This window comes from Triplophysa dalaica, chromosome 1, assembly GCF_015846415.1.
Source record: "Triplophysa dalaica isolate WHDGS20190420 chromosome 1, ASM1584641v1, whole genome shotgun sequence".
NCBI lineage: Eukaryota > Metazoa > Chordata > Actinopteri > Cypriniformes > Nemacheilidae > Triplophysa > Triplophysa dalaica.
In genome coordinates this window covers 8,442,085-8,467,041 of record NC_079542.1, presented here as the reverse complement: position 1 = coordinate 8,467,041, position 24,957 = coordinate 8,442,085, and the positions used below count along the sequence as shown (strand labels likewise).

Sequence of the window (24,957 nt, the reverse complement as noted above, 5' to 3'; positions counted from 1 at the left end):
ACCGAGTTTGACAACTGAGGGATAATCCTGATGCACAGTGAATATTAACCAGCTGTGTAAAATAGGGGTCTTACATAAAGTGCGTGAATGTTGGCTGAGTTGATATGTGTCTGGCTGGCAATGTTTAAAGGTACAGACTGTTCCCTGTCCTGCTTTTTCTCACTGGCCCTCTCACTCATTTCCTTTTGTCCTCTTTCTCAGTCTTTTCTGACGCCGCTTAAGTTTTTTTTTTCTTGAGTAGCCGCCAAAATCTGATCTATTCATCACATTCAGCTATATAACGTCTGTGTGCTCTTAAAGAGATAGTTTACCCCAAATTTAAGGTGAATTTATTCACCCTCATGTCATTCAAAATCTGAATATAATTCTTGCTTCTGAGGAACACAAAAGAAGATATTTAGTCTCAGTGGTCCATGTTGTTTGGTTACAAATAACATATCTTTTGTGTTTTGCATAAGTCATACGGGTTTGAAATGACATGATAGTTTATACTTGTTTTATCAGACTGCACATGGACTGGAAGCTTTACATAGTGTTTTTAAAAGAGTTCATGTTATCAAAGTTTCACTTTTAGCATCATGTGCCTAAAAAAAGGTGCACAACGCTTCAGTTTGAATGCACTTTACATGCTAGTTCCTGTTTTCTAGAATGTTCCGTTTGTTTTTGTTCCGCTGGCCACTCAACGCTTGGATAACCAAACGGAAAACAGAACTAAGCTGTCGTTCTCTCAAGTATGAGGCAAATGATGGGGAAGTGCACGTTACTTGAAATTTCTTAGGTTTACTAACAAGGTTCAACCAAATTAATCTTAATATCTTAAAACACCATTATTTCTGTACAGTTTTATTTTTGGCAACTAATTAAATATACAACATCTGGACAAAATAATTCGTACTGTAAATGAATGCATAATTATTAAATGCATTATTATTATGTTAAAATTGAATTATCATCCCTGTCATTCTGAAACCTGGGATGTCAAAAGTCGCTCATTTTCAGGAAATGCTAAAAACAATGTACTTTTGAAATCATCAAATACTGTGTTGTCAAAATTGACAAGGATGTTTTAATACTTTTTATTGGTTTGATTTTTGCAAAATGGTGCAACTTCATAAAATGTGCACATCCAAAAACATTAAGGACAGGTGGACGATCAGCCAAAATACACACTGTGTCATTGCTGCTCCCAAGGTTTTTTCATTTAGATTTTTGTAAACCCCAGTGACATACATAAAGGGTGACTAATAATAATAACATATGGCAAAAATAAAAAATAATTTAATATATGGAGATTCAAGGTTTCAGAATGATAGCAGGGATATGACTATATGTTCATTATACAAAGTGAGTTTTAAATATTGTAAAATAGTACAGTATTAAATGGCCCCGGTTAAATCATGAAAGTTTTATACACCCCAAAAAATCTGATAGATTTTGACACAGAAAATGGATTAGGGCTATTTATTTGGTTAGTTTGTTCCATTGAAAAGGACAACAGTAAACATCAAAAAACATTAATGAATAACGGTAATGAAAAAAAGTCCATCCAAACAACACCAACTGCAGCATTTGCAATAACATTGTGTACAAGAATTTCTCTTTCATTGAATAGTTTATAAAGTATTAAGGAGAACTTAAGAGGAATGCTGTAGTTATTATAAACCCCTGGCCCCTAAGACAACACATGCTTAAGACATTAGTTGGCCAGAGTAAGAAAGACATTTGAAGAACAATATAAACCTACTAATACACAAGTAAGGGAACTGCGAACGTAAAATACGATAGAAGCGATAGAAGATCTGACGTCTGCTTTCTGTCGAGTTTGCACAATGCCAAACCTCAAAATGATGTCATAAGGCGTAGGCAGTGCCAGGTGGGTGGAATGGCGGAGAGCTTAATGAGGCAATACTGATGAGCTTCAGTAAGAGAGCCCCATTGAGTAACATTATAGCTATGACCTCAGTCTGGTTTCAGAATCATTTTTCTCAGCTCTTACAACTCGACCTAAACCAGCGCCTCAAGAGCTGAACCTTGTTCCACAGGGTCGCGGGGGCTACGCAGAGCGACCTCTATTTCATTTCTCCTCTCTGGGTTCCCTGTGGCTCTTTGAAGGCCTTGAATTCTTACTCTGCTGTGTACAGTCTCCAGAGGGGCTTGTAGTGGAGGCTTCCATAAAGGAAGACAATGGCTCTACTTTACTTCCCTCATCCTCCCTAAATCTCCACAGAGTCCTCCAGCTCGAACATTTGCAGAAAGTGGGCAGTGCTCAAAACAGCCTCTCTGGTCTTTTGGTGGTTTTATGTTGAATTATTCCTTTTCAGCAGCCTCGGCAGTTCACAGCGATGTTCTTCCAGTTGCGGTGCAGCCTTTGTTAAATTGCACGGCCCGACGGTTACTTTAATTACTCAACCAAGAATAAAATCACGTAAAAGACGTTTTGATGAGGCCAAGAATTTGGGTAGCTCAACAGATTTTATGGATTCTGGGTGTTTTGCAATGCACGTCTCAAAGTTGCAGAGTTTTTTTTTAGGAATAAGCATATTTGATCTGCGCTCTAATGGTTTTCAGATGTGAGAGGACAAACGGAAGTGCAGTGAACTGTTGCGCTCCTAAATTATCAACACTCATCTCAGTATCAAAGAATGGGTGTAATGTTGTAATGTTTTGTTTTAACACTTTCCTTTTTTAAGTGTCAACCAACATTAGCATAGCAACTTTTTCGATACAGCTAGCTGCAGTTGTGTCCGAGTTTAAAAACATGCTTGTTATCATTTGATGCAAATTGCCACAGCTAAACAGGGCTCCGCATAGCACACCGTATTAAAATTTTGTGATGTTGTCTGTTGTTTCAGTATACTACCCAAAGATAATGCAGTGTGTGCCCTTTCAATAGTAAACCTTGCAGACATCTATAGCGTACACATGTCTGGTAAACTCTATATATCTACATGTAATAGTGGAGATCCGGTCATGTGCAAGTATAATGTGTCACATAACATCCTGTCTAAGGGAGTTCAGAAATGAGTGCGTTTCTGGATGTGCACATCGGTAAGTGTCAGTGCAGTGTGTTAATGTGTGATTTCCTCTCACAGTTAAAGAATTTTGACCCCTCTCACTTTCTCTGGACCATCAGACGATCTTCCTCTTCATAGTCTTGGAAAAAGTGAGCAGAGCCACGGGGTCGGGAGTGGCTGAGGGTGAGCGAGGGGCGGGGTATCTTGTTCGGAGGAGTGGAGGAGAGAGGGGCCACCGTGGCCCGCACACGACTCTGAGACTGTCGAACCTAGCCATCAAAAAGAAAAAAGGGAAAGGAGGCCAAAGAAAAGTGAAAAAGTGTGAAACAAGGACGGCTCTGGCACTATCACAGGATTTTTCACATGTTTTTTCCATGAATACCGTATTGAAGACATAACCCAAGAAATGAGTTTTGAATTCTGTTTGGAAAATGAAAGGGGTGGAAAATGACTTCATATTGCTCCTCCTACAAGTCATAAGTGTCACTGTGACCTGGGAGTTGCTCTACAATGGTCACATGTTCAAAGCCATCCTTTTTAGACACAATATAATTTAAGGGCCCTCTTACTCTTCTCAAAAGAGGTATGGAGCTTTGAAATACCCTCTTTTAGCAAATGCTTTCTTCATAAAGTATGCATCTCAAGACGTGTGAAAATCATGCACTTATTCATTTTTGAAGTAGTCATGTTCTGTGTCAACTAAATGAACAGACATGCTATCAATTACTTTTTCACAAACATGATATATCCTCTTGCCAAATTTGAGCGGTTAAATTTGCATTTTATCTTTAACCTATTAATGCACGTGACATTACAACGTGCCTGTGGTCGGAAAAACAGAAACCAGTCATGTTGAGTCTGATCGTGGACAGTTTCAAAATTACCCCACTGTGTCTCATTATCTCTCTCATTCTCCCTTTTGCTCTTTTCACCTTCCCTTTGTGTTGGTGTTTAAATTGTAGGCCAGTGGCTGGTTTCATTTTTGCTCTCTGGGGCAATAACTTCCCTGATTTAATCTAACATAAACACATACTTTTATTAATTCTGCTTTTGCAGGCAGAAAGTTAATAGAAAGAAAATGTTCTTTACAGATATGGCTCATGTCACATTTCGAGCTCAACTAAAATGTTGTGTAAGTTGTTGATGCTCGACTTTGCATATAATCGGATTACATTCTATCTAATTAGGTCATGATGACTTAAAATTACAGACACAATGTCAACATTCTTCTCATACCACCATTTTGAAGATTTAGATTTGATTAAAAAAATTCTACTACTCTACACTACATCGATAATCATACAATGATAATGCTGACAATAATGCAGACTTTAATAAACCACATTTACCTTGAATAAAGTTTCAAAAATTTACGATCATTTAAATGCTGTTCAACTGTATCTTAGACAGTTTGTCCCTGTCTCCCCCTACTCTAACCTGACGCTGCGTGGAGCCCTCTGGTGGCCGACTAGCATCTCTGCGAAGGCCACGACCCTGACTGTGTCCTCCAGCTTGTTGTGATGTGCGGGTGAGCAAACCTCGCATTCTCAGATGCAGGTAAAAGTTGGTGTCCAGGCAGAGGGGGTTAAAGACAGGGTCTCTCTCAAGCTGCTCCAGGGAGCTCTGGACACAGTGATCACAAGCAAACCTTAGTGCAATAAATGACATCATTACAAAAATATTACAGCGGTGATGTAACCAGTTAAATACCAGACATTAGTTGTTTGCATGCCATTTCGATGTCTTTAATGGCTGTTTGGAGTCTATTAGATCAGGGACATGTGCTGTACATATGTGCTTATGTAATGGTACCTCCACAGTGGCAAGTGCATGGAGTGGGGGTTCCTCCGTTGAAGGAAGTAAAGTGCAGGGAAGCATTAGTTCTCGAGTCAACACTGGTTTCAAAAGCAGAGAGAGTGAATCCGTGGACTGAAGTATGTAGTAGGAGAATACACAAGAACCGGAACCTGAGCTCGACTCTGAACGCACCAACAGGAACCAATCACGTGTCTGACAAACAGACATTTATATAAAGTGTAAAGTGAATGTCATAAAAATATCCCTTTTCACATCCCTCAGGCAACAAAAAATAATGGATAATTGTTATGATTACAACTGCCAATTTTCTTGTTGAACTAATTTCTTTATGATGCACTAATTCTTATTTCATCTACTATGTTTACTTTTTTATTTAAATACTTCACGAGAGTCTATAAGAAGCTAACCAAGTTTACATTTCACTACAAGTTGTACTTTGTATAACTGTATAAACCTTGAATCTCTTAAAACAGCAGTTCATCGGATCTTACAGTACACAGAAAGGCACAGTCAGGCACTGACTTCAAGTGTGTGGCAGAGAGCATGAAACATCTGGTGGTTTGATTCTATCTCATCCCAGTCCAGCTGCCAGCAGGAGGTTGGTCTGATAACAAGAGGCAGTCCATACAGCACAGACTGACACACTCCATCGGCATGAAGAACTCTGCGTGACACACATACAGTAAAAACAACTTTCAGCTCAGACAGCTAGATCTTCATCTAGATCTGTAGGATTGAATGGAACATTTAAAACCATTTGTGGTTTGACTAAAAAAAGGCAAATAATAATGATTAATACAAAATAAATAAAAATTGCAAACTGGCAAAAAGAAAAACATTGACGTGTGAGAAGTGCATTTCAAATTGGCCCGTAATGACTTGGTGAGGAAAAGTGGTACAGTATGAATGTACTGTTTCACATTGCCAGGAAGAATGACCTCATGAGCATGCAAATCATATGCAAAATAGCCAGAGAGGAATACAATGTATGACTGTGTTCTGTCTGAAAGGAGGCCTAAAACATAGAGCTCTCTGTTTGACAGATGAAAACCCGACTCTGTCTTATTGACTTACACATTCTATTTTACTACAAGCGTCTCACTTTTAATTCAGCTTGCTTTTACATTTAGTAAGTTTTAGAGTCTACGTATAACAAAGTCACATGTGTTCATGTTGCGAAGATTAACGTCATGTATACTTGATATTGCAATTGAATGTCTGAACATTATGCAACGTTTTGTTTTACATTGTACAGCACTGTGGACTTAAAACACAATATTGCAATCAGTTTTCAATAGTATTACTTTTGATGATTTATAAATGAAAATTGATAAATGAAAAAAGCCATTTCATGTGTATATGGCTTTCATCAAATTAGGGGTTATGGATATACTGGATTTTCCTAACTTTGTAATGTTACTGAAATGTTATTTAGAGAACATATTTGAATTTTGGCTGAACTATTCCTTTAAGTTTTAAGAACTAGAAATGTCAAGAATTACAAACACAATGTATGGTCAAAATTCCCAAAATTATTCCTTCTCCGCAGCTAACATGCTTTGTTCTAATACTCTCGTTTGATGGCATGTAAGCAATACCTAAGGATGTGACCTTACTTGACAACTTGTAGACGTTTTGGTGAAAGATTCTGGTTGGCCTTATTTGGAGGTTGGTAATCTTGCATGCTTTCTGTTTTCACTCCAAGGTCAGCAGTGCTGGGAAACAGAACCGGGCTTAGAAGCCTCTCCTGCATGTCACACTTTAAACAGACTGCAGAGGGAGACGTAAACATAAGAAATAAATTATCATCACAGATTCAATTGCATAAACATAAGCATCACTGAAATATTTGTTTTGGAGATGTGAACAGAAAGAGTGGTAGTTAATAATAATATTTCACTGAAAAACTGTGATTAGCCCACAAGCTCTCAGTATACTGTATGCATGTGTTTGCATACCAGGGCCCGGTTTGTTGTTGGCAGGGTTGGGTGTGGAACCTTGTGCTGTTAGAGAGGGGGGCAACAACAGGTGGAGGTGCTCCCGGTCTCCACCTTGTTCATGCAGCCACATCTTCAAAGCATTTTCCACAGCCAGAACTGTACCCTCCACCAGCTGCAGGTCCATCTCTGTGCCCAACATCAGGCTCTCTATGAAACAAAGGAAAGCACATGACAAATCAATCATCCATCTGCTTTATAACTACTAAGGCTTCTTAAATGCATGATATTAAACACCATTTTGCTCAGTTTAGCATGCTTTACGTTGCTAGGAAAGCATAGTATTCGCAAATTATCCAAATTGTCCATTTCCTGGAGATGCTGTGACAGTAAACGGTCACTATTGCACTATTGTTGTGATATCCAGCCAGAACAAGTTGCAGTACTCTGAGATCATCAGCAGAGGCTGCTGTAAAACTGATAAAAGAGTAACTTTCTTGAATCCTGAAGTGTCAAAATGTGATTTTTAATTGTGATATTTAATTTAGCTAATGTTATTATACATTTTGGCATTATGGCTCAGAGTACTTTAAATACGACATGTGTGTAAACCAGTTTTCCCTGTATATGGAATTTCTAGTATCAAACAATTACTTATAAAGAATAACAATCATCATTCAAAATGATCAAGTGAATTATAGTCTTTATAGACTTTCATACCTGACTGTATACCATTCAATCAAATGTTTGTATACACGGCAAGAGTTCAAGTGGAAAATGAAACCTATGTGTTCAAACGCGGACGGTCTTTGGACTCCCAGTTCTTCTAAATTATTCATGTTTCTTCAGAACTCTATAGGGTGTTAAGAGGGTAATAGGGGTTATACAAAACATCTTTAATCTTTCATTCCCAAACAAACTCAATAACCGAGAGAAAAGCCCAACAGCTACATTAAGAGAAGGAAAACATTCAAGTCCATCTCAACTATGACAATCTCTGTCATGGGAATGAGAATGGGAAAGCATCTAGGGCATTTCGGGACAGATTTACACAATACAATGTGTGATAATTGCTTTTTGTGGTTCTTAAGGGGGATAATGCACATCATAGTCCATATCCCATCTACATTTCAGATCAATGTTGTAAACATCTACACCACATATATGGTGTCAACATACATTTTGCAAAGTCATTTCTGTGTTTTGAAGGTTAAACATAAATCCTAAGAGTCAAATCCCTTCTTTCAAATCAATCAGATGCAATGTATTAAAGAGTACATAACTAGGGATTTTTAAGGTCCTAATTTGGTTTATGGAGTGTCCAACAACAAGTTAATGTACAGCAAGGGTGTAAAACAGTATTATTTCGTAATAGTAGGTAATTATTTTGACCTTACTTCTTGACTGACTCTCAAATGGTTCGCTGTGCGATTCATCCGTCTTATCCCCTCCTTTCCGCTAGCCTAGTCTGATGTGATTGATCAGATGGTCTAGTCTGCTGTGATTGGTCTACCGCGAATGGGGCTCAAGAGCTACAGTGTTTGGGAGAGGAGATTGAAGTTTTTGCAGGCAGTCCTAGCAAAATGTAGGCCGGGACTATAAAGTGACGTAAATCCGTGGCAGTTTGCGAATCGGAATAGGGACATCTCGTTTGTGTGATTCAGAGTCGACTTCCTTTTTTCCAAGGCAATAACTTTGTTATTAATTCACCTTCAGAGTTGCAACTTGGCAGACTGCTGACATTCACACACAGCAACATTACACACTGCATGAAATGTAATTTCATAAGCTTTCCTGTAGCTCAGTGGTAAGAGCATTGCGTTAACAATGAGAGGTTGTGGGTTTGATCCCAGGGGATAGCAAATACCTATTTAAAATGTTTAGGATAAAGCAATGTAAGTCTCTTTGGATAAAAGCGTCTGCCAAATGCATAAATGTAAATGTAATTTTCATGATCTCGTATTATGTACATTTTTAAAACTAATTGCTTAACACATTTTAACCCATTTTAACTATATGACAGATTCAAATTCTGCACAAATGAAGCGTGTATGAGTTTAGCAACCTTTTAAACTAAAGCCAAAGTGTGCCCAGTACCATGCTGTGATCCAGTAAATGTGGCCCAGATGGAGAGAGTGAGAAAAAGACAAAGTGTGATTGGAGAGTGTGAAAGGCTCATAGAGTAAAAGGCAAATAACACTGACACACACTGTCAACCCCCCGTATCACTCATTTTGACACATAGATTACATCTCATTATGCCACTTCTGTCGCTATCTGCATTCCTTTTTCCTATCAAAACATAAGCCTATTGGGGTAACAATCCAACATTGAGCTTTTCAATTTATCATATAGAGCTATTTAAAAAGTGCTTGTCCCGAATTTATAGTTATAGTTCATACAAAACTGAACATATCTGTTTTACCCTCATATTACTCCAAACTTAGGGTGACCATATGAGCCATTTCCTGGAGTTGCATTTGTCGACCACATACGTCATCCAGGTTTATTATTTCAGGTTTTATTTTATAAAGGCAGCCGTTTTATTTCAAGGTAAAAATGACTACAATGATTATACGTCTTAAGTGATGTAAATGTTAATTTTATAATGCTTTTTTTATTGAAATATTAGAACCTCGATGACGTGTGAGGTTGACAAATGTGACTCGCAGAAGACGCACCCAAATCCTGGCAAGGACGTGTCCCGGAGAAATGGATCATAAGGTCACCCTATCCAAACTGCTTTCTTCCATATAACACAAAAGGTTAAATGTATTTATGACATCTGAGTCACCATGTAGTTAAATTTTGGGGTATAACATGCCTTCAAGTGTCTCTCCCCTTTTGTCCTCATCTTATATCTGAAATCTAGTGAAGTAATGCACTATTAAGATAGTCTATAAGTATGAACTATAAAGTTGTTGACTCCTTCATTACCAGTGCTGCTATGGCTTTGATTTGTTCAAGGGTGCACTGTGGGACCCATTTTTCTCTTTATTGGATAAAACGACACATAAGTTCTGCATAAAACGAAACTGCTGTGCGAACTTGTGTGCAGTCATAACCCAAAATGAAGACATTAACCTACGGCCTCATAATATTTTAGTGGCCTTAAAAAACTATTTTCTTTTGTAGACAACCTGGGGTGTCGACCGTGCCGTGCTAATGATCTCATTAGCATGGCACTGTAAGAGCCTCAGTCACTTTTCTAATTCTGAAACAGACATGCTTGAGGCCTTTGCCAAGTTTATTTAGCTAAATGTCTGATTTCAATATAAAGATTTGAATTCAATGCATACTAATTAGGCTTCTTCTTTCAACTAAATCAATGGGTCAACTCTCAGACAGTGAAACAACCATATTCCAGTATGTTGATGGGTGGACCTCGCTAAAAGCTTTTAGTAATGATAGTGATCAGACAGGCAATGGCCTGCACTGGACATTGCTCCTCTGTGCCATTCATCAATCCACTAATCCTGATTAAAACTAACAGACTGTAGTTGATAATTTTTTCATCAAAATCATGGCAAGTTTGACATGCATCAAACTATAACTAAGTATTACATCATAAATCCTAATAAGCCTTTCTGGAAAAAAATTAGGGGGTACTTGATTTCATTCATCGAGTACTGATTGGATCATTAAAAGTTGGGTGTTGCCAACAAAAAGGAGCAATCTGTCAGTCATTGGAGCTCTGCCCGCGCGCCATTCCTAGTGTATTGAAGAGAGCTATTTGAGGGGGGAAGGAGGTTAACGTTTTTGATTAAAAATTACAAGTGCAAATGAATTTATAAGGAATAATATTAGGCACAGATAAAATTTTTTTAATGAATACTGCTTCACTGTGTAAAACAATTTGAATTGGCATTTTTAACTGCATGCTGATCGGTAATGGCATCAGTAAATATCACTCTGAATGATTGACTATTGGTATCAGTGGAGAAATTTAGAATCGGTGCATTACATCCATTATCACAATCTTGCCAATCAATAAATTTGACTATCATTCACTCATTTTATAAAAATCCTGAAAACAAAAGATTAAAGACTGGAAAACGCCACGCCTGCATGAACAAAACCATTAATAAAAGGTGATGACTGATGATCACCTGTACACACACAACATATTTATGGCACCAGCTGTGACCTGCTGACCTTTTACACTGCTAGCAATGAGAGTAGTTTCCTGAAATACAGACTGCTGAGTTCAGCTTCTGTACAGGATGGAGATTCGTCCACCGTAGCATGTGGAAAAACAACAAAATGGAAAATCAAAACATCTACGATTCCTATGAGCTGAAAAGCTTGGTCACATTCTACAATATTCCATTTTGGAATGTCACATGGACACTCAAAATCCTCCCAGGATGTCTTTAGCCAATCACTTTTACCAAAATGTGTCAAAGAAATATACCTACTGGACAGAAAAAGGTTTATGTGGAGTTTAGGGAGGTAAATCTCGAATTGATGGCACCGCAATAAAAGATGCAAACTGGCAGCCGATTCAGATAATGACAGGGCAGTCATTTACATTTAGCAGACGCTTTTATCCAAAGCGAATCCAGAGAAAATTAGGAAACAATAAAGCGATTTGTCATAAAAAGGGAATCACACAGTAAGTGCTTACGAAGATAATCTTCATAAACAGTTTTTTAAAGCTTTGTCTGCATACTATATTCAGATATAGTGGTCACATTACGAGAACAGACACATCAAACAGCAAGGTCAACAAGCAGAGTCGGTTTGAAACAACTTGTTCTTTCATTGCTGCATTAAACAGGTAAGAACTACACACTCAAAACAGCTCTTCCGTTTGTAAGAGACGGAGTCAAAGAGAGACCAAGATCAAAAGAAAAGAAAGGGAAAAGGAGAGCATTTTACGTTGAAGTCCTCTACAAACAGAATCACAGCCGTAGTCACGTTCTCATGGGAAATGAACGCTTAATGATGAAATGGAGTGTGAGGACTGACCACCGTGCCAGCCAGATACTCCCATGCACACACACACTACCACATACACCTACACGGATCCATAATCTTATTTCAAAGAGCAACATTTTCTCCAGTTTAGAAAGAGACACAGAAGTACAGAGAAAGCAACAATGGCACTTTTGCACAATGTGTTGCTTTTCAAAATGATGCTCATCATAGTGCATAACCACAAAAGGTAAGAGAAACAACTAAGAAGCAATTTGTCAGAGTTTGAATGTCATATATATACATATATAAATACATATATGGCCATCAAATTTCTGTGTGTGAATTTTCATGTTTACATATTCAAATAAGTTTATATATGTGAATATATACAGTTGAAAGAAAAAGTATGTGAACCCTTTGGGCTTACTTGGATTTCTTCATAAATTGGTCATAAAATGTGTTCTGATCTTCATCTAAGTCACAACAATAGAGAAACACAGTCTGCTTAAACTAATACCGCACAAACATTATACGTTTTCATGTTTTTATTAAACACAACATGTAAACATTCATAGTGCAGGGTGGAAAAAGTATGTGAAACCCTAGGCTAATGACTTCTCCAACAGCAAATTGGAGCCAGGAGTCAGCCAACCTGGGGTCCAATCAATGTGATGAGATTGGATGTGTTGATTAAAGCTGGCCTGTCCAATAAAAAACACACACCAGTTTTGAGTTTGCTGTTCTGAAGAAGCGTTGTCTGATGTGAACCATGCCTCGCACAAAAGAGCTCTCAGAAGACCTACTATCAAGAATTGTTGACTTACATAAAGCTGGAAAGGGCTACAAAAGTATATCTAAAAGTCTTGATGTCCATGTGTCCACGGTAAGACAGATTGTCTACAAATGGAGAAAGTTCAGCACTGTTGCTACACTCCCTAGGCGTGGTCGTCCTGTAAAGATGACTGCAAGAGCACATCGCAGAATGCTCAATGAGGTGAAGAAGAATCCTAGAGTGTCAGCTAAACACTTACAGAAATCTCTGGCACATGCTAACATTTTTGTTGCCAAATCTACAATAAGGAAAACATTAAACAAGAATGGACTTCATGGGAGGACACCACGGAGGAAGCCACTGCTGTCCAAAAAAAACATTGCAGCACGTTTGAAGTTTGCAAAAGAGCACCTGGATGTTCCACAGCACTACTGGCAAAACATTCTGTGGACAGATGAAACCAAAATTGAGTTGTTTGGAAAGAACACACAACGCTATGTGTGGAGAACAAAAGGCGCAGCACACCAACATCAAAACCTCATCCCAACTGTGAAATATGGTGGAGGGGGCATCATGGTTTGGGGCTGCTTTGCTGCCTCAGGCCCTGGACGGATTACTGTCATCGATGGAAAAATGAATTCCAAAGTTTATCAAGACATTTTGCAGGAAAACTTAAGACCATCTGTCCGCCAACTGAAGCTTAAGGATGGACGATGCAACAGGACAACGACCCAAAGCATAGAAGTAAATCAACAACAGAATGGCTTCAACAGAAGAAAATACGCCTTCTGGAGTGGCCCAGTCAGAGTCCTGACCTCAACCCGATTGAGATGCTGTGGCATGACCTCAAGAGAGCGATTCACACCAGACATCCCAAGAATATTGCTGAACTGAAACACTTTTGTAAAGAGGAATGGTCAAAAATTTCTCCTGACCGTTGTGAAGGTCTGATCTGCAACTATAGGAAACGTTAGGTTGAGGTTATTGCTGCCAAAGGAGGGTCAACCAGTTATTAAACCCAAAGGTTCACATACTTTTTCCACCCTGCACTATGAATGTTTACATGTTGTGGTCAATAAAAACAGGAAAACGTATAATGTTTGTGCGGTATTAGTTTAAGCAGACTGTGTTTCTCTATTGTTGTGACTTAGATGAAGATCAGAACACATTTTATGACCAATTTATGAAGAAATCCAAGTAAGCCCAAAGGGTTCACATACTTTTTCTTCCAACTGTATATAACATTCCAATAGAGCTTGTTAATCTATGTCACGCCGCGTTAAATATTGCGCCATGTTGGGAGGATGGTTGCCAGAGCGTTCAATGCAGTGTTTTGTTTTTCTTGTTTGATAAGGAAATATAACTATAGTTGGTCGATCTTGCTGTGTTAGAAAATGCAATAGCATTACGCAGAGTCTTTCAGGAAAAGTCCATGGTTCTTTTACTTTCGATTTCACCATATATCAAAGTAACAGTACATTTCAAAACAATGCTAGCAGTGGAGCATTATCCTCCCAAGATGGCGGCGCGACTGCAACATGCAACATAGGGCGTGACGTCAGCATCACATTCTCTATATTTGTTTTGGACATATATTGTAATGTATATGTGCAAACTTTAAGCAGAGAAATATTTTTTTCCTTGTATAATCTAATGCTCTTCTCCTCTGATGTTTCAGGATGTGGGCAGAGGACACTGATTCTCTATGATCTATCTGAAGAGCCAGATGAATGTCTGCATCCTCAGACAAAGAATGCTTCTGATGACTCATAGTAAATCTGTCATGCTACTTTGCATGGATAAATGGAAGTTATGGATATGCTTTGTTTTGCAGATTCCCTTCAGGCAAAAGACGCTTTCGACATCTCCCTGCTTACTACGTTCTGTTTCCTTTTATTGCAAGCCTAAGTTAAGCTCTCAATTTCTATACTCGCTGATTTAGACATCATTCTTTATATATATCCAAACAACAGTTGCACATGCGAGCTTAGCTACTGAAATGCTCAGGTTTACATGAAGATTCAAATTTAAAAGTATACTTGGGTGCTTTTCCGAGCTTATGTGTAAAAAAAACGACAACTACACTCTGTTGCATTAAGTTATATAAGTAGTCATAAAACCACAGATCCTAGGTGAATGCATGTGTATGCACGTGCAAACAAGACACCTTAAAGAAGTAGTTTACCCCAAAATGAACATTCTCTCTTCATTTACTCATCCAAGGATTTTCTTTCCTCACCTAAAGATACACAGACTTATGAGAAAAAAATGGTACCAGCTCTCTTTGTCTTTGTTATGCTATTGGATGGTCTCCAAGTTTCAGAACCTCCAGGTGATCCACACAATAAATATGAGGTTTGTACAAGAAAACGTTTTGAACATTGGCTGTTGCCCATGCATTGACGAGTCTAGTTCTGACTCAAACTTGACCTCTGACCTTTTGCGTACATATTGAAGAGTTCCTGCAAGAAACAATAAATCCTGATTGTGCTAATCAATTAACTTTTATTTGGTTTAGGATAAAATGAAGGAAAAGTAATGTAGAACTGGGATGGCATGAGGGTTAGTAAATGATAAAACACTTCATTTTGGGCTGTATGGTTCCTTTAAACAGACCCTATGTTTCTTTTCCACTTCATGGAAAGTGTTTGCCAACAGGTTAGAGCTTAAAAAGATTTTGTGCACTTATAATCAGTTTTTTTTGTTACCTGATTAATTTATAAACTGCTCTCTGGGACCACAGCTTATAAGGAAAGGCACACATAGAGATATAGTGTAATTAAAGTTCTGATGAATGGGTAGACTTTACCCTGGAGCAATAAAGAGGCAAAATACTGCTGAGTCAACAAGATAGTGGAAGAGCACTAAAGACTGCTAGACACTAACAGCTAAAGAAATCAGATGAGGATATAGTTTAATAGAAAAGCTCAAGCAAGTACATTATATCTAAAAGCATACCCTGAATGTCTGAACAAACAACATCCAGCCCCCCTGGATTGATTACATTTGACTTTCTTCAAGTACTGGAACTAGGTTCTGTTAGAAAAGTGTTTAAAATGGCTTTAGTGAGTCAGAAGTGTCTGTGCATCTGTTTATTTAAGGAGGTTAATGATAAAGACTATTTTCATTAGATATAACTTCACTTATTTCTTATCAATAAATAATAATTAACAACATTCTCTATTGGGCAAAAAATGAAATGAGCCAGATGGTGAAGCAGAAATAATTTTTTCATCCCAATGCAGTCCACTATAGAGTGTAACTGCTTAAAAGTATCCCACAATATACACCCCCCACCAACAATTAATGCAAATATTAAACAAAATTTTTTATAATCAACCATATAGTTTATGTACTACTGCAGTAGTTTATTATAGGTAAATGTTAAATAAACAAATTTATGTTAAATAAAAGTTAATGTGAAAACACATTCTTAAATAAATAGACGTGGCAATGCAGTAATTTTTTTTGAATTTTTCTGCTTTTCATTCTTTGACTATTATTACAGCTAACGTATATTGGCCTTCCAGAAAATATTGAGCAATACACATCAAAATTTCAATGATTTTTAGGTTTATGATTATTTGGCTGTACTGCGGTGAATGACTTGGTATAATTTAAAAAGAACAGCTTAAAACCGAGAATGAGAATTTTCATAGCAATAGCAACAGATGGTTGGTGTACGAACACAGAGAACGCAGCCTTTCAGCACAATTAACAATGAAAAACAGCACATCATTCTGTCTGTTGTAATGGCCGGCAGCAGCATGACGCTAAAGACCTATTTTGCCGCAAGCTACCTAACGACTGCCAACATATCCCAAAAATTCCACACGCTCACACCCACTCGCACTTTATTTTAATAACAAACCGCCTGAGTGACATTAACATATGTCCTGCTTTTCACATCAGCATGTTACCCTAATCACGCCATGCAATTACCATGGCAACACTACAGGCCTAAAGGAGGGTGAGATGGAGATTAAGAGACCTAGGTGGTACAACAGGATTCTTTGCTCCCATGTTTCTCCCAAACCACACAGCTAAATAAGCCACTTTTGAAAATAAATTAAGTATGAGAGGTAAAAAGAAGCAGATATAAGAAAAAGTACAAAATGATTGAGATGTTGAGAGGTAACATAGAGAATGACATGTAGAGATAGAGAGACACCATCAGGATATGCTTTTTTAGCCACGGAATGATGGAGCATGAAGCAAAAATCCATAATGAAAGAGGTGGTAACTTGTTTAAGATTCCTGGTTGGACAAACCTGGAATCATACAGGAATTCATGAACATTTCAGAAAATTGTACCAATTACTAGAAGAATACAGTTTGGAAAATGTAGGCATATTTGTGTAATCCTATAAATGAATAACTAATGCATATACTCAAGTCACTCTCAACTCAATTTTATGTATAGCGCTTTTTACAATTTTCATTGTTACAAAGCAGCTGTGCATGAGACATATTGCCTATTAGCAAATAAATTAAAATGATATACCTGTGAAAACAAGAAAAAAGTTGAAAACACAGAAGACCGAAATACGCTCCACACACACAATATGCACACGCACTAACACACATAGACAGACACACATGCATGCACAGTGAAAGCACACAGTAGCCTGTTAATTGTCACCCATTACGTTTATGGGAAACCTGAGTTTGCTTCAATATTGTGCATGTAATTTCTAATCGAATCATGACAATCTATATATCATTGGAAAGGTCTAAGACTCCAGAATACAGATTTCTTTGGTGATTTTTAAAATAATTTATGTAGAAAGAGAGATTGATTCTTTTTTTATAAAGAGTGTGCTTAGTTTTTTTGTTATCCTTTTTTATTCCCTCATTTTTTTAATGTATTTTTTAATCAAAGAAAAACATAAACATTTTTCTTTTTTATAATAAACCTAACAACATACCTTTATTTTTGTGGGTTTTTTTGTTGCAATGATCAGCTACTTTTCTTTTTTCAAACAAGACCAACAAGAAGTCTGTATTCCAAAGAATTCATGAGTTACCGCCATTTTAGTCCAACATGCGTTTTCATGTGTAGGCTCAAAAAGGGCTCCGACAGTTTTAAAGATTAAAAAAAAGAGAAACACTGGTCAAATATTAAACAGACTATAAATACTATATGCAATACTAATCATGGTAAATTATGTAAACTTACTACAGCTATAGAATTCTATACCCCATCATTTAGATGTGTATATTTATTTTACCTGCAGACTTCTTCCTGCAAATTTATTTATGCATTCAATTTTCTTTTTTTTGGGGACAAATTATTCACTTAAACTACTGTGGAAGCAATCTGAAAGGCAAAGGTCAAATATTCAGAGGTTCAAACAGTCTTATTCTTCACTACATAAACACACTTTAACGTAATGATCATTTGGTCACTTTTGGTAGAAATTGATCTCTCTTCAGGTCAAGAGTTCGACCACATACTGCCAATAGTCTATGATTACAAGAGCTTTTATAATAACAACAACAAAACCCACAGTTCTCCAGCACAGCGTCCTAAAATAGGATTGAAGTAGTGAACCTGAACTACGTGTAGGCCTAACATACAGCATCTGTCCTGGGAAAAGCAACAATTGTTTCAATCTAATTATTATTTTGCCGATCCTTACCATTTGCATATCTAGAAGGATTTATTTTGTAGACTTATTAAAGTATTTTTCTTGTGGGGACCACTCACTGGCCACAACAAAATTACGTCAGATTTTAATAACTTTGTAAGGATGTCTGGTTCCCAAAAAGTTGGCAAACCTGACCCATAAACATGCTTATGGATCTATTTATACAAAGTTGTCCATCCCACAAATATTTCGAACAATAAAACTGCACAGCCGAGTTAAAGGATATTTCAAATTATAATAATTGGTTTGCAATCGCCAAGTTTTGCTTATGATGCTTCAAACTGCCAATTCTCATGAAAATGAATGACTGCTGACTGTAAAGTCCATTTACTGTCACTATTGTGTTTTGACAAAAGGGCAAATATTCAAATCAATTCCAAGTTTAATACAGAAAACAGGAATGAAGTGGTCTACATAGGCTTTGGAAAGCACTGTTTAAAGAACCTGACCCAGAAACTGAAAATCAGTTCAGCCAAATAAACGTACTCTTTCATGCATTTTACGCACCATCTCTCTCACGCAGACCAACTCTAAAGTCTTATTTCCTTCCTCCTCCCTCCCTCCTCCTTACCAAAGTTATTCGGCTGGTTATTTATTCACAACTCCTTCCTGGTGGAACTTTCTTCCTATCTCTGTCCGTTCAAGCACATCTCTCACAACATTTAAAAAACGACTTAAAACCCATCTCTTCTGTGAATACTTCACAAAAAAAAAAAATACACTAACCCTTTCTCTAAATAGGTAGTGGTCTAGCTTTTGTTGAAACCAGTAACTTTGTATTGGCACCTAATGTATTATGGCTCCTGTATGAACTATCGCTTATTGCTCCTAAACTCTTTGCAAGTCGCTTTGGATAAAAGCGTCTGCTAAATGTCTAAATGTAAATGGAAGCTAAAAACAGGATGTCAGAGAGGGAGGGATGCGAGACCTCAGTGTTAGTCTAGCTGCTCACACCTGAAATTATGGGAAATTATCAGTCAGGGTCAAAACTAGGGAGTTGTGCTTACAGTGTTTGTGTACAGTCGACTGACATGAAGCTGTTATCCCATCAGCCTCTCCCCTGAGAACTATCAATAATAAATCTGCTTTGGACTTGATCCAGTCTTACACAATGGACTACATGACCTCAAACTTCCCTTTACTAGACATGCTGCTAGATAAAATTCTGATGTTCAGTGATCCGATGATGACTATACAGTAGTTCAGTTTACATAACTGTTAATTCAAGAATACGATTTACTGTTACTATTCTCTTAAAATATGTCATGTTAACTGCTCTGTTTCATTAAAAAGACGTTTTTCAAGTTTTCGAAGGAACTGTTGTGATTTATTACAAAGCTGAAATGTTTTCCGCTTCCTCAGACATAATACACCGTCCAGCCCATCCTACTTTCCAGGGATGTAACCTCTTTGGGTTCATGGCAGTGGGACAAAAAATCAGTGGTTCCCAAACTTTTTGAAGGCATGGCATCCCTTTCTAGTAATTAGTTTACAAGCATTCTAGTAATTAAACTTAGATGCATACTTACACAAACATATAAATATAAAATCATTTATTTCAGATACCGCACTCAACTCATCACCACCGGTCATCCCTTACGATAATTATCAGATCACATACAGATTCAAGTGTTTGGCTCTGTTTTATAAAATTGACGACTTGTTTGTTCTTTCACCCAGAGAATCACATTTCACTATGATGAGACACCCTGAGACAACTATAAAACCTTAAATAAAATAATTGTGCGGAAAACAAGAAAGGTCTCAGAGTCTTGGCAGAAACCCAAATGCAAAACAATACTTCACACAAAAGCCGTTTCGGACTAAAATTGGTTTGCACATGTCAGCCATGTCTTATAATTTCCTCTTTTGAATACTAAAAGCAAAGTATCCCTGTATCCCTGCTGAACTTTCCATTATTCCACTTTGGTAAATGTTGTATAGGTATAAAAAGCAAAAGGGTTTGTTTAGTTAACATCGACTTCCCTTTCTAATTTTAACTACATGAGTCTCGTTACCTTCATGGTCATTGTGATCTTCTGATGACGTCATCTCTAGGCTACATGTTGGGGATTGGTCGGAGAGGTTCTGCTGTAGGCTGATATGAATAACCAAAAGTCTGCGTAGACTCATCAGATCAAAGCTTTTGAGATCCTTCTCGAGCTGTCTCAGGACCATGTGACCTGATTGGCAAGTCAATACAGTCACCTTATAAAACCAAAATGCATCAATGTTAGTGATTACTAAAGCATGCAGTGAAGCTTAAACAACAGCTAAAAAGGCATGTGTATATACAATACATCAACCTTGTGTACTCTTAATGGATTTAAAATACGATTAGCAACAGAAATTGTGGTTTCCGAGAAAATACGCTTGATTTGTTTTTCAGTAAATCTCAGTTTCCAAACAGTACTTAACACAATGTACCCTACACACCCAAATGTACTATAATGGCTCTGGTTTACGACTGCAAAAATGAAAGCTGCTGATGGTCATTTGCTGTCTATCACGTTGAAATGCATTCCAACTCAAAGTATGGGTGAAATGTTCCTCACAAACAACAGAGAACCTCTCTCTGAAGATTAATTGTATGAAGAATAAGACAAAGCAGATAAGCAGAACTAATGTCATGATAAAAATAACCATCAAAGCCATCCCCTCATCCACAAAAATCTTTCATAAAATGTTACAAATATTTCTTCATGATCTGTTGCCTATTTGAACAAAGACAGTCCCGCAGATCATTTAAGAGACATCTTTCGTATAATGACAAAAGCTTTGTTGTACTCTCGCTGCAAAGTGCAAAGAGAATGAGCCCATAGGCACCATATAATCCCATTTAGGGCACAAAAAATATTCTGTATAATCTGATTAAATGCACTTGTCCTCCGCTCTGCTTCCTGTGGGGAGGACATTAGTGCTAGGTTTAAATGAAGACTGCTGAGAGAAGAGTGGCTGCTGAGGGCCATGTGGTGTCTGCTAGTGCACCAACATCTTCATTTAGTGCTGATAGTGTAGGTTAAATGATCTTTGAATTCAATGGTATAGGAAATCTGAATGTGAATGCCTGTGCGTTTTTTCCTTGTGATGTGAGGTGTAACGAAAGCATCAAGCTCTTAAACGTAGCCGGGGGCAAATGCGTATATCAAAAGAGCACCATCACCAGGCTCAAACACCATTGATTTATAAAAAATAAAGAGTAAACAGGCCAGGTCCTCATTAAGTAACAAGGCCGATTATCATATAGGAATTTAAGATTCAGAAATTCAATAAGCCTCAGATTTTCTTTCAGTATTAGAGATCCAAGCTGTTACCTCCACACAGTTGCTGTTTATGTCCCCAAGAGCTGTATGACACATGTATTGTTTAAACTGCTGCAGGCTGTCCAGTACTGCCTGTTTAAGGAGTGCCCCCCGCTGCCGAATACAGCCCTCCTGAGGCAGAGAACGCAGCTCCTCCACACAGCACAGAAGACGTGTCAAATTCCCTTTCACTTGCTGCAGAAGCAAAAGAGATTAGGGAAGAAATAAGTGAATGGAAGATGATTTATATAGAGGTATGTAGTTGAATGTCCTATTCAATTATGCCTATCCTTACCACGAAGGGTAGAAGGCACTCAAGCTGTGCGCTGATGGCAAAGATGCTGAGCAGAGGCAGGCGGACAGGCCCTGCCAGACTGCTGGCGATGAAAAAGAAGTTTTCCAAGGCCTGACACAGAACAGAGCATATTTCTGACCACCAGGGGGGCGATGCGTCCACTATCAACACACGGGATGGCTGTCTGGTAAAAGCTGAACTGCACGCTTGAAGGATGGAGGAAGAGCAGGATCTGTTTCTCACACTCATGGTTCTTCTACACACAGAGAGGAAGACATTAATGTGTGGATGCAGTTACAGAGATTGGGGAGACGTAGAGAAAAATTACATAAGCTATTCAACTCTCAATTTACAACTTTTCCTGGTCAGTTGTCAGCACTGATTAGTTTTTGTGGGCGTGTCATTGTCTGTCGTGACATGTCAATCTTTCCTCAAAAGAATAACGCCAGATTGCATTTCGAAATCTGTAAAGAGTAAAACCCACGATTTCATGCATCATATGGATAGAAATTAATGTGTTTAACAACCGAGTGATGATATGTTTACTACAACAAAAACAGAACACAATTCCCGCAATTTCACATCAGCATCTTCCGCGAGACACCGGTCGGTGGTGTAATATCACGTGACCAAAAATGCTCTTCTGAGAAAAGAATAAAGATCGGGCAGCATGTTCTTTCCTTTAAGCTGTTAAACACAAAGGGTGATATTGTGGGCCATACCAGGGCAGATGGGGCAAATTGGTTAAATAAGGCATCGGTTCATCAATGCTATCCCACTTGACAAGAGAGCTCTTTGAGGGCACTAATGCTGCGCCTCGGGCTTTCCCTCCGTTTCAAGCACGACACAGGCGACAAAAGACACTTTGTCCGCTCCGTAAACAGCTCCACAGACTCGCTGTCCTGGGACGAGGAGCAGATAGTGCTGCTGATGAGAAAGCTGAGGAAGAACGAGGACCAGAGAAGAAAACAGGGGTCTCTTCAGTATTCGTGAGTCGTGACGTGCGGCCCGTTAGCAGATGTCACTCAGAGACACGCACGCGCTCTAGTGATCTACCTGTTAAAATGTATTTTTGTTCAAATTCAATTTCTGTGTATATATTAGATGACAAATATCAATTTAAATGCAAATTAACCGTATATTAAGAGTATTTAATAAATATTTATACATGGTGTTAAGTGAAATCTCGCGCGATCTGGGCTATTATCGAACGTTACCTTGAAGTGATGCTAAAAATAGTTGTTGCTGTTTCGTTGAGTAGGTGTTGGGTCTTCACAGGCTTTGTATTAATACTTTATGTAATGTTTTAACAGAAAGAAGATTAAGCAAAAGGCTTACTAAATCACACCATAAATATCCGGTTTCACAGTTCACGTGATCTAAAGGAAATTGCACGTGACTCGCCACAAGCAGGTGAATAATAGGCTGTGATACAACTTCATATAATACACAACAATACATTATGGGCAATGAACTTTCTGTATTACTTTAATAAGTTACATCTAGTTTAACAACCATTTCATGCATTTCTTTTACATTTTTATGGTTTAAGGTGGTCACCGAAATTTTGCTTAATTGTTGCCCAGGTGCAGTTTTACAGCTTGTGAAATAAAATCTGAGCTGTTCAGTTTCCTGCATGAATAAAATGATTCCAGCAATGGCACAGTTGCAGACTCACTTACCGGGGTCTTAAGAGGCTTAAGCTGAAGGCTGTGTTGTGAAATCAGACCTGACACATGAAGACGCATCACCTCTGCAGGAATCAGCGTGAAGCTTCCACATCTGTTTCTTAAAGATAAGGGGAGCAGGCCGAAGGCTTCAATCCCAGTAGTGACGCTGCCTGACAAAATTGGCAAAACAGAAATCCAAGCTCTGGAATGCTTGGGGATGTTTCATCTCAAAACAGTGTCTACAAGTTAAGAAGGAAACAGGAACACAAACCAAAAAACACTTATGGTTCACCGAGTTTGTTTAAATGCTTTTCAATCTCGGGCCTGAATGCCTAGACTGAACATGCCAATTGTTGTTACATGTGCATGATAAGTATATTTCACTGGAAAGGTGAAACAATGGAGTTAAAATACATCCATTTGTTTTATGGATTTGTGTGCATTAAGATCCTGAGGAATCTCTGTATTATTTTGCATGACCTATTTTGCATTTCCTTTTCCATTTTCACATTCTGTGAGTTTGATTAGCTCTTTCTCGGTACCCCTAAGCCTCTTAATCTAAAATCTGTTCAGTCATGAACAAAACCGCTATTTATATAACATTCTTGTGCCTGTGAATCAGTGATTAGATCAACACTTCTTATTCTAATGGTGATGTGCATGGAGAACAAATGCAGTTTGATTCTGTGGATTTATCCGTCTTCTAGTTCAATGTTAATGCAATCTGAATTTATTGAAGGTTTTTTGACTGCCTCCGTCCCAGCTTTTTTTAATTTCATTTTGCTGAGATGTTTGACCTTGGGTACATTACACAGGCAAAATCTGAAAGACTGAATGCGACAAAAGTAAAACCTTCAGCTGTGAAATCATGATGGGCAGTGACTTTAGGTCCTTGGTCCAGAATCCCATCCCCCCATTCAATCATGTACTTATCGACCCTTAACTGTGTGATTTACTGTACTTTGACCTCATTTTCCAGCCTATGCTGCATGGCCGCCTGTTTGATTCCAATATTGCAATGTTTTTAAATCAAGGTCTTTCCAAAGATGAGTCATAAGATTATGTCTGGGGACCTATGTACCTAAGTGACATATTTTGCAATAACAGGTCATTCTCAAAAATAATTGTTTGCAGCATGCGTATATGTATGTGTAATAATCAGAACTTACTGTATGAGGCAGAGTCACTTAACTTTCTTTGTGATGTGCTGGTTTGTGAGTTTTCTTTCATTGATTGAATACATTGAATACAGACTGCAGATACAGGTTATATAATTGTATGTTTGACAGCTACATTGAAGCATTATATAGCTCTGTATAGAATGAATGGTAGTGCTAACAAGAATGTCAATTAAATAGCAAGCTTAAGGGGTTCCCTCATTATCCTATTCATGAGTTTATCGCATGCTGCCTTATTATGTCGTTTGAGAATGGAGGTGAGAAGGCAGAACTTAATGGAAGACAGAAAATCTTCACACCTCTTCCGCTGAATAGGATTTTTTTTCTCCAAAATCCTGTCTTTAAGTAGATGGCCTAAATGAGAACTGGGTTTAACAGAGACAAATACAGTGCCCAAATT

General features: G+C 38.0%; 1 protein-coding gene and 1 long non-coding RNA gene across 5 annotated transcripts; one reads left to right on the top strand and one right to left on the bottom strand.

Moving 5' to 3' along the window:
* Positions 1–1,062: 1,062 nt before the first annotated feature.
* Positions 1,063–24,921, bottom strand: m1ap (meiosis 1 associated protein). 4 transcript variants are annotated; one of them, XM_056748953.1, is made up of 11 exons: positions 22,432–22,529; positions 22,063–22,173; positions 21,710–21,965; positions 21,427–21,609; positions 20,131–20,320; positions 6,791–6,979; positions 6,449–6,602; positions 5,355–5,496; positions 4,827–5,024; positions 4,452–4,637; positions 1,063–3,283 (listed from the first exon to the last, which is right to left on the bottom strand). In XM_056748953.1, the coding sequence occupies exons 3-11, from the start codon at positions 21,956–21,958 to the stop codon at positions 3,113–3,115; spliced, it is 1,662 nt and encodes a 553-aa protein (XP_056604931.1). In that variant the 5' UTR covers positions 21,959–21,965; positions 22,063–22,173; positions 22,432–22,529; the 3' UTR covers positions 1,063–3,112. The 4 variants fall into 4 exon arrangements, with proteins under 4 accessions (XP_056604931.1, XP_056605079.1, XP_056605010.1 ...); XM_056749101.1 differs by lacking the exons at positions 22,063–22,173; positions 22,432–22,529 and adding an exon at positions 23,392–24,921; XM_056749032.1 differs by lacking the exons at positions 22,063–22,173; positions 22,432–22,529 and adding an exon at positions 22,927–23,119.
* On the top strand, positions 22,571–23,429 carry LOC130421343 (uncharacterized). Its single transcript, XR_008906798.1, has 3 exons — positions 22,571–22,698; positions 23,023–23,122; positions 23,296–23,429. It is a non-coding gene; the product is annotated as an uncharacterized LOC130421343 (long non-coding RNA).
* Positions 24,922–24,957: the final 36 nt, after the last annotated feature.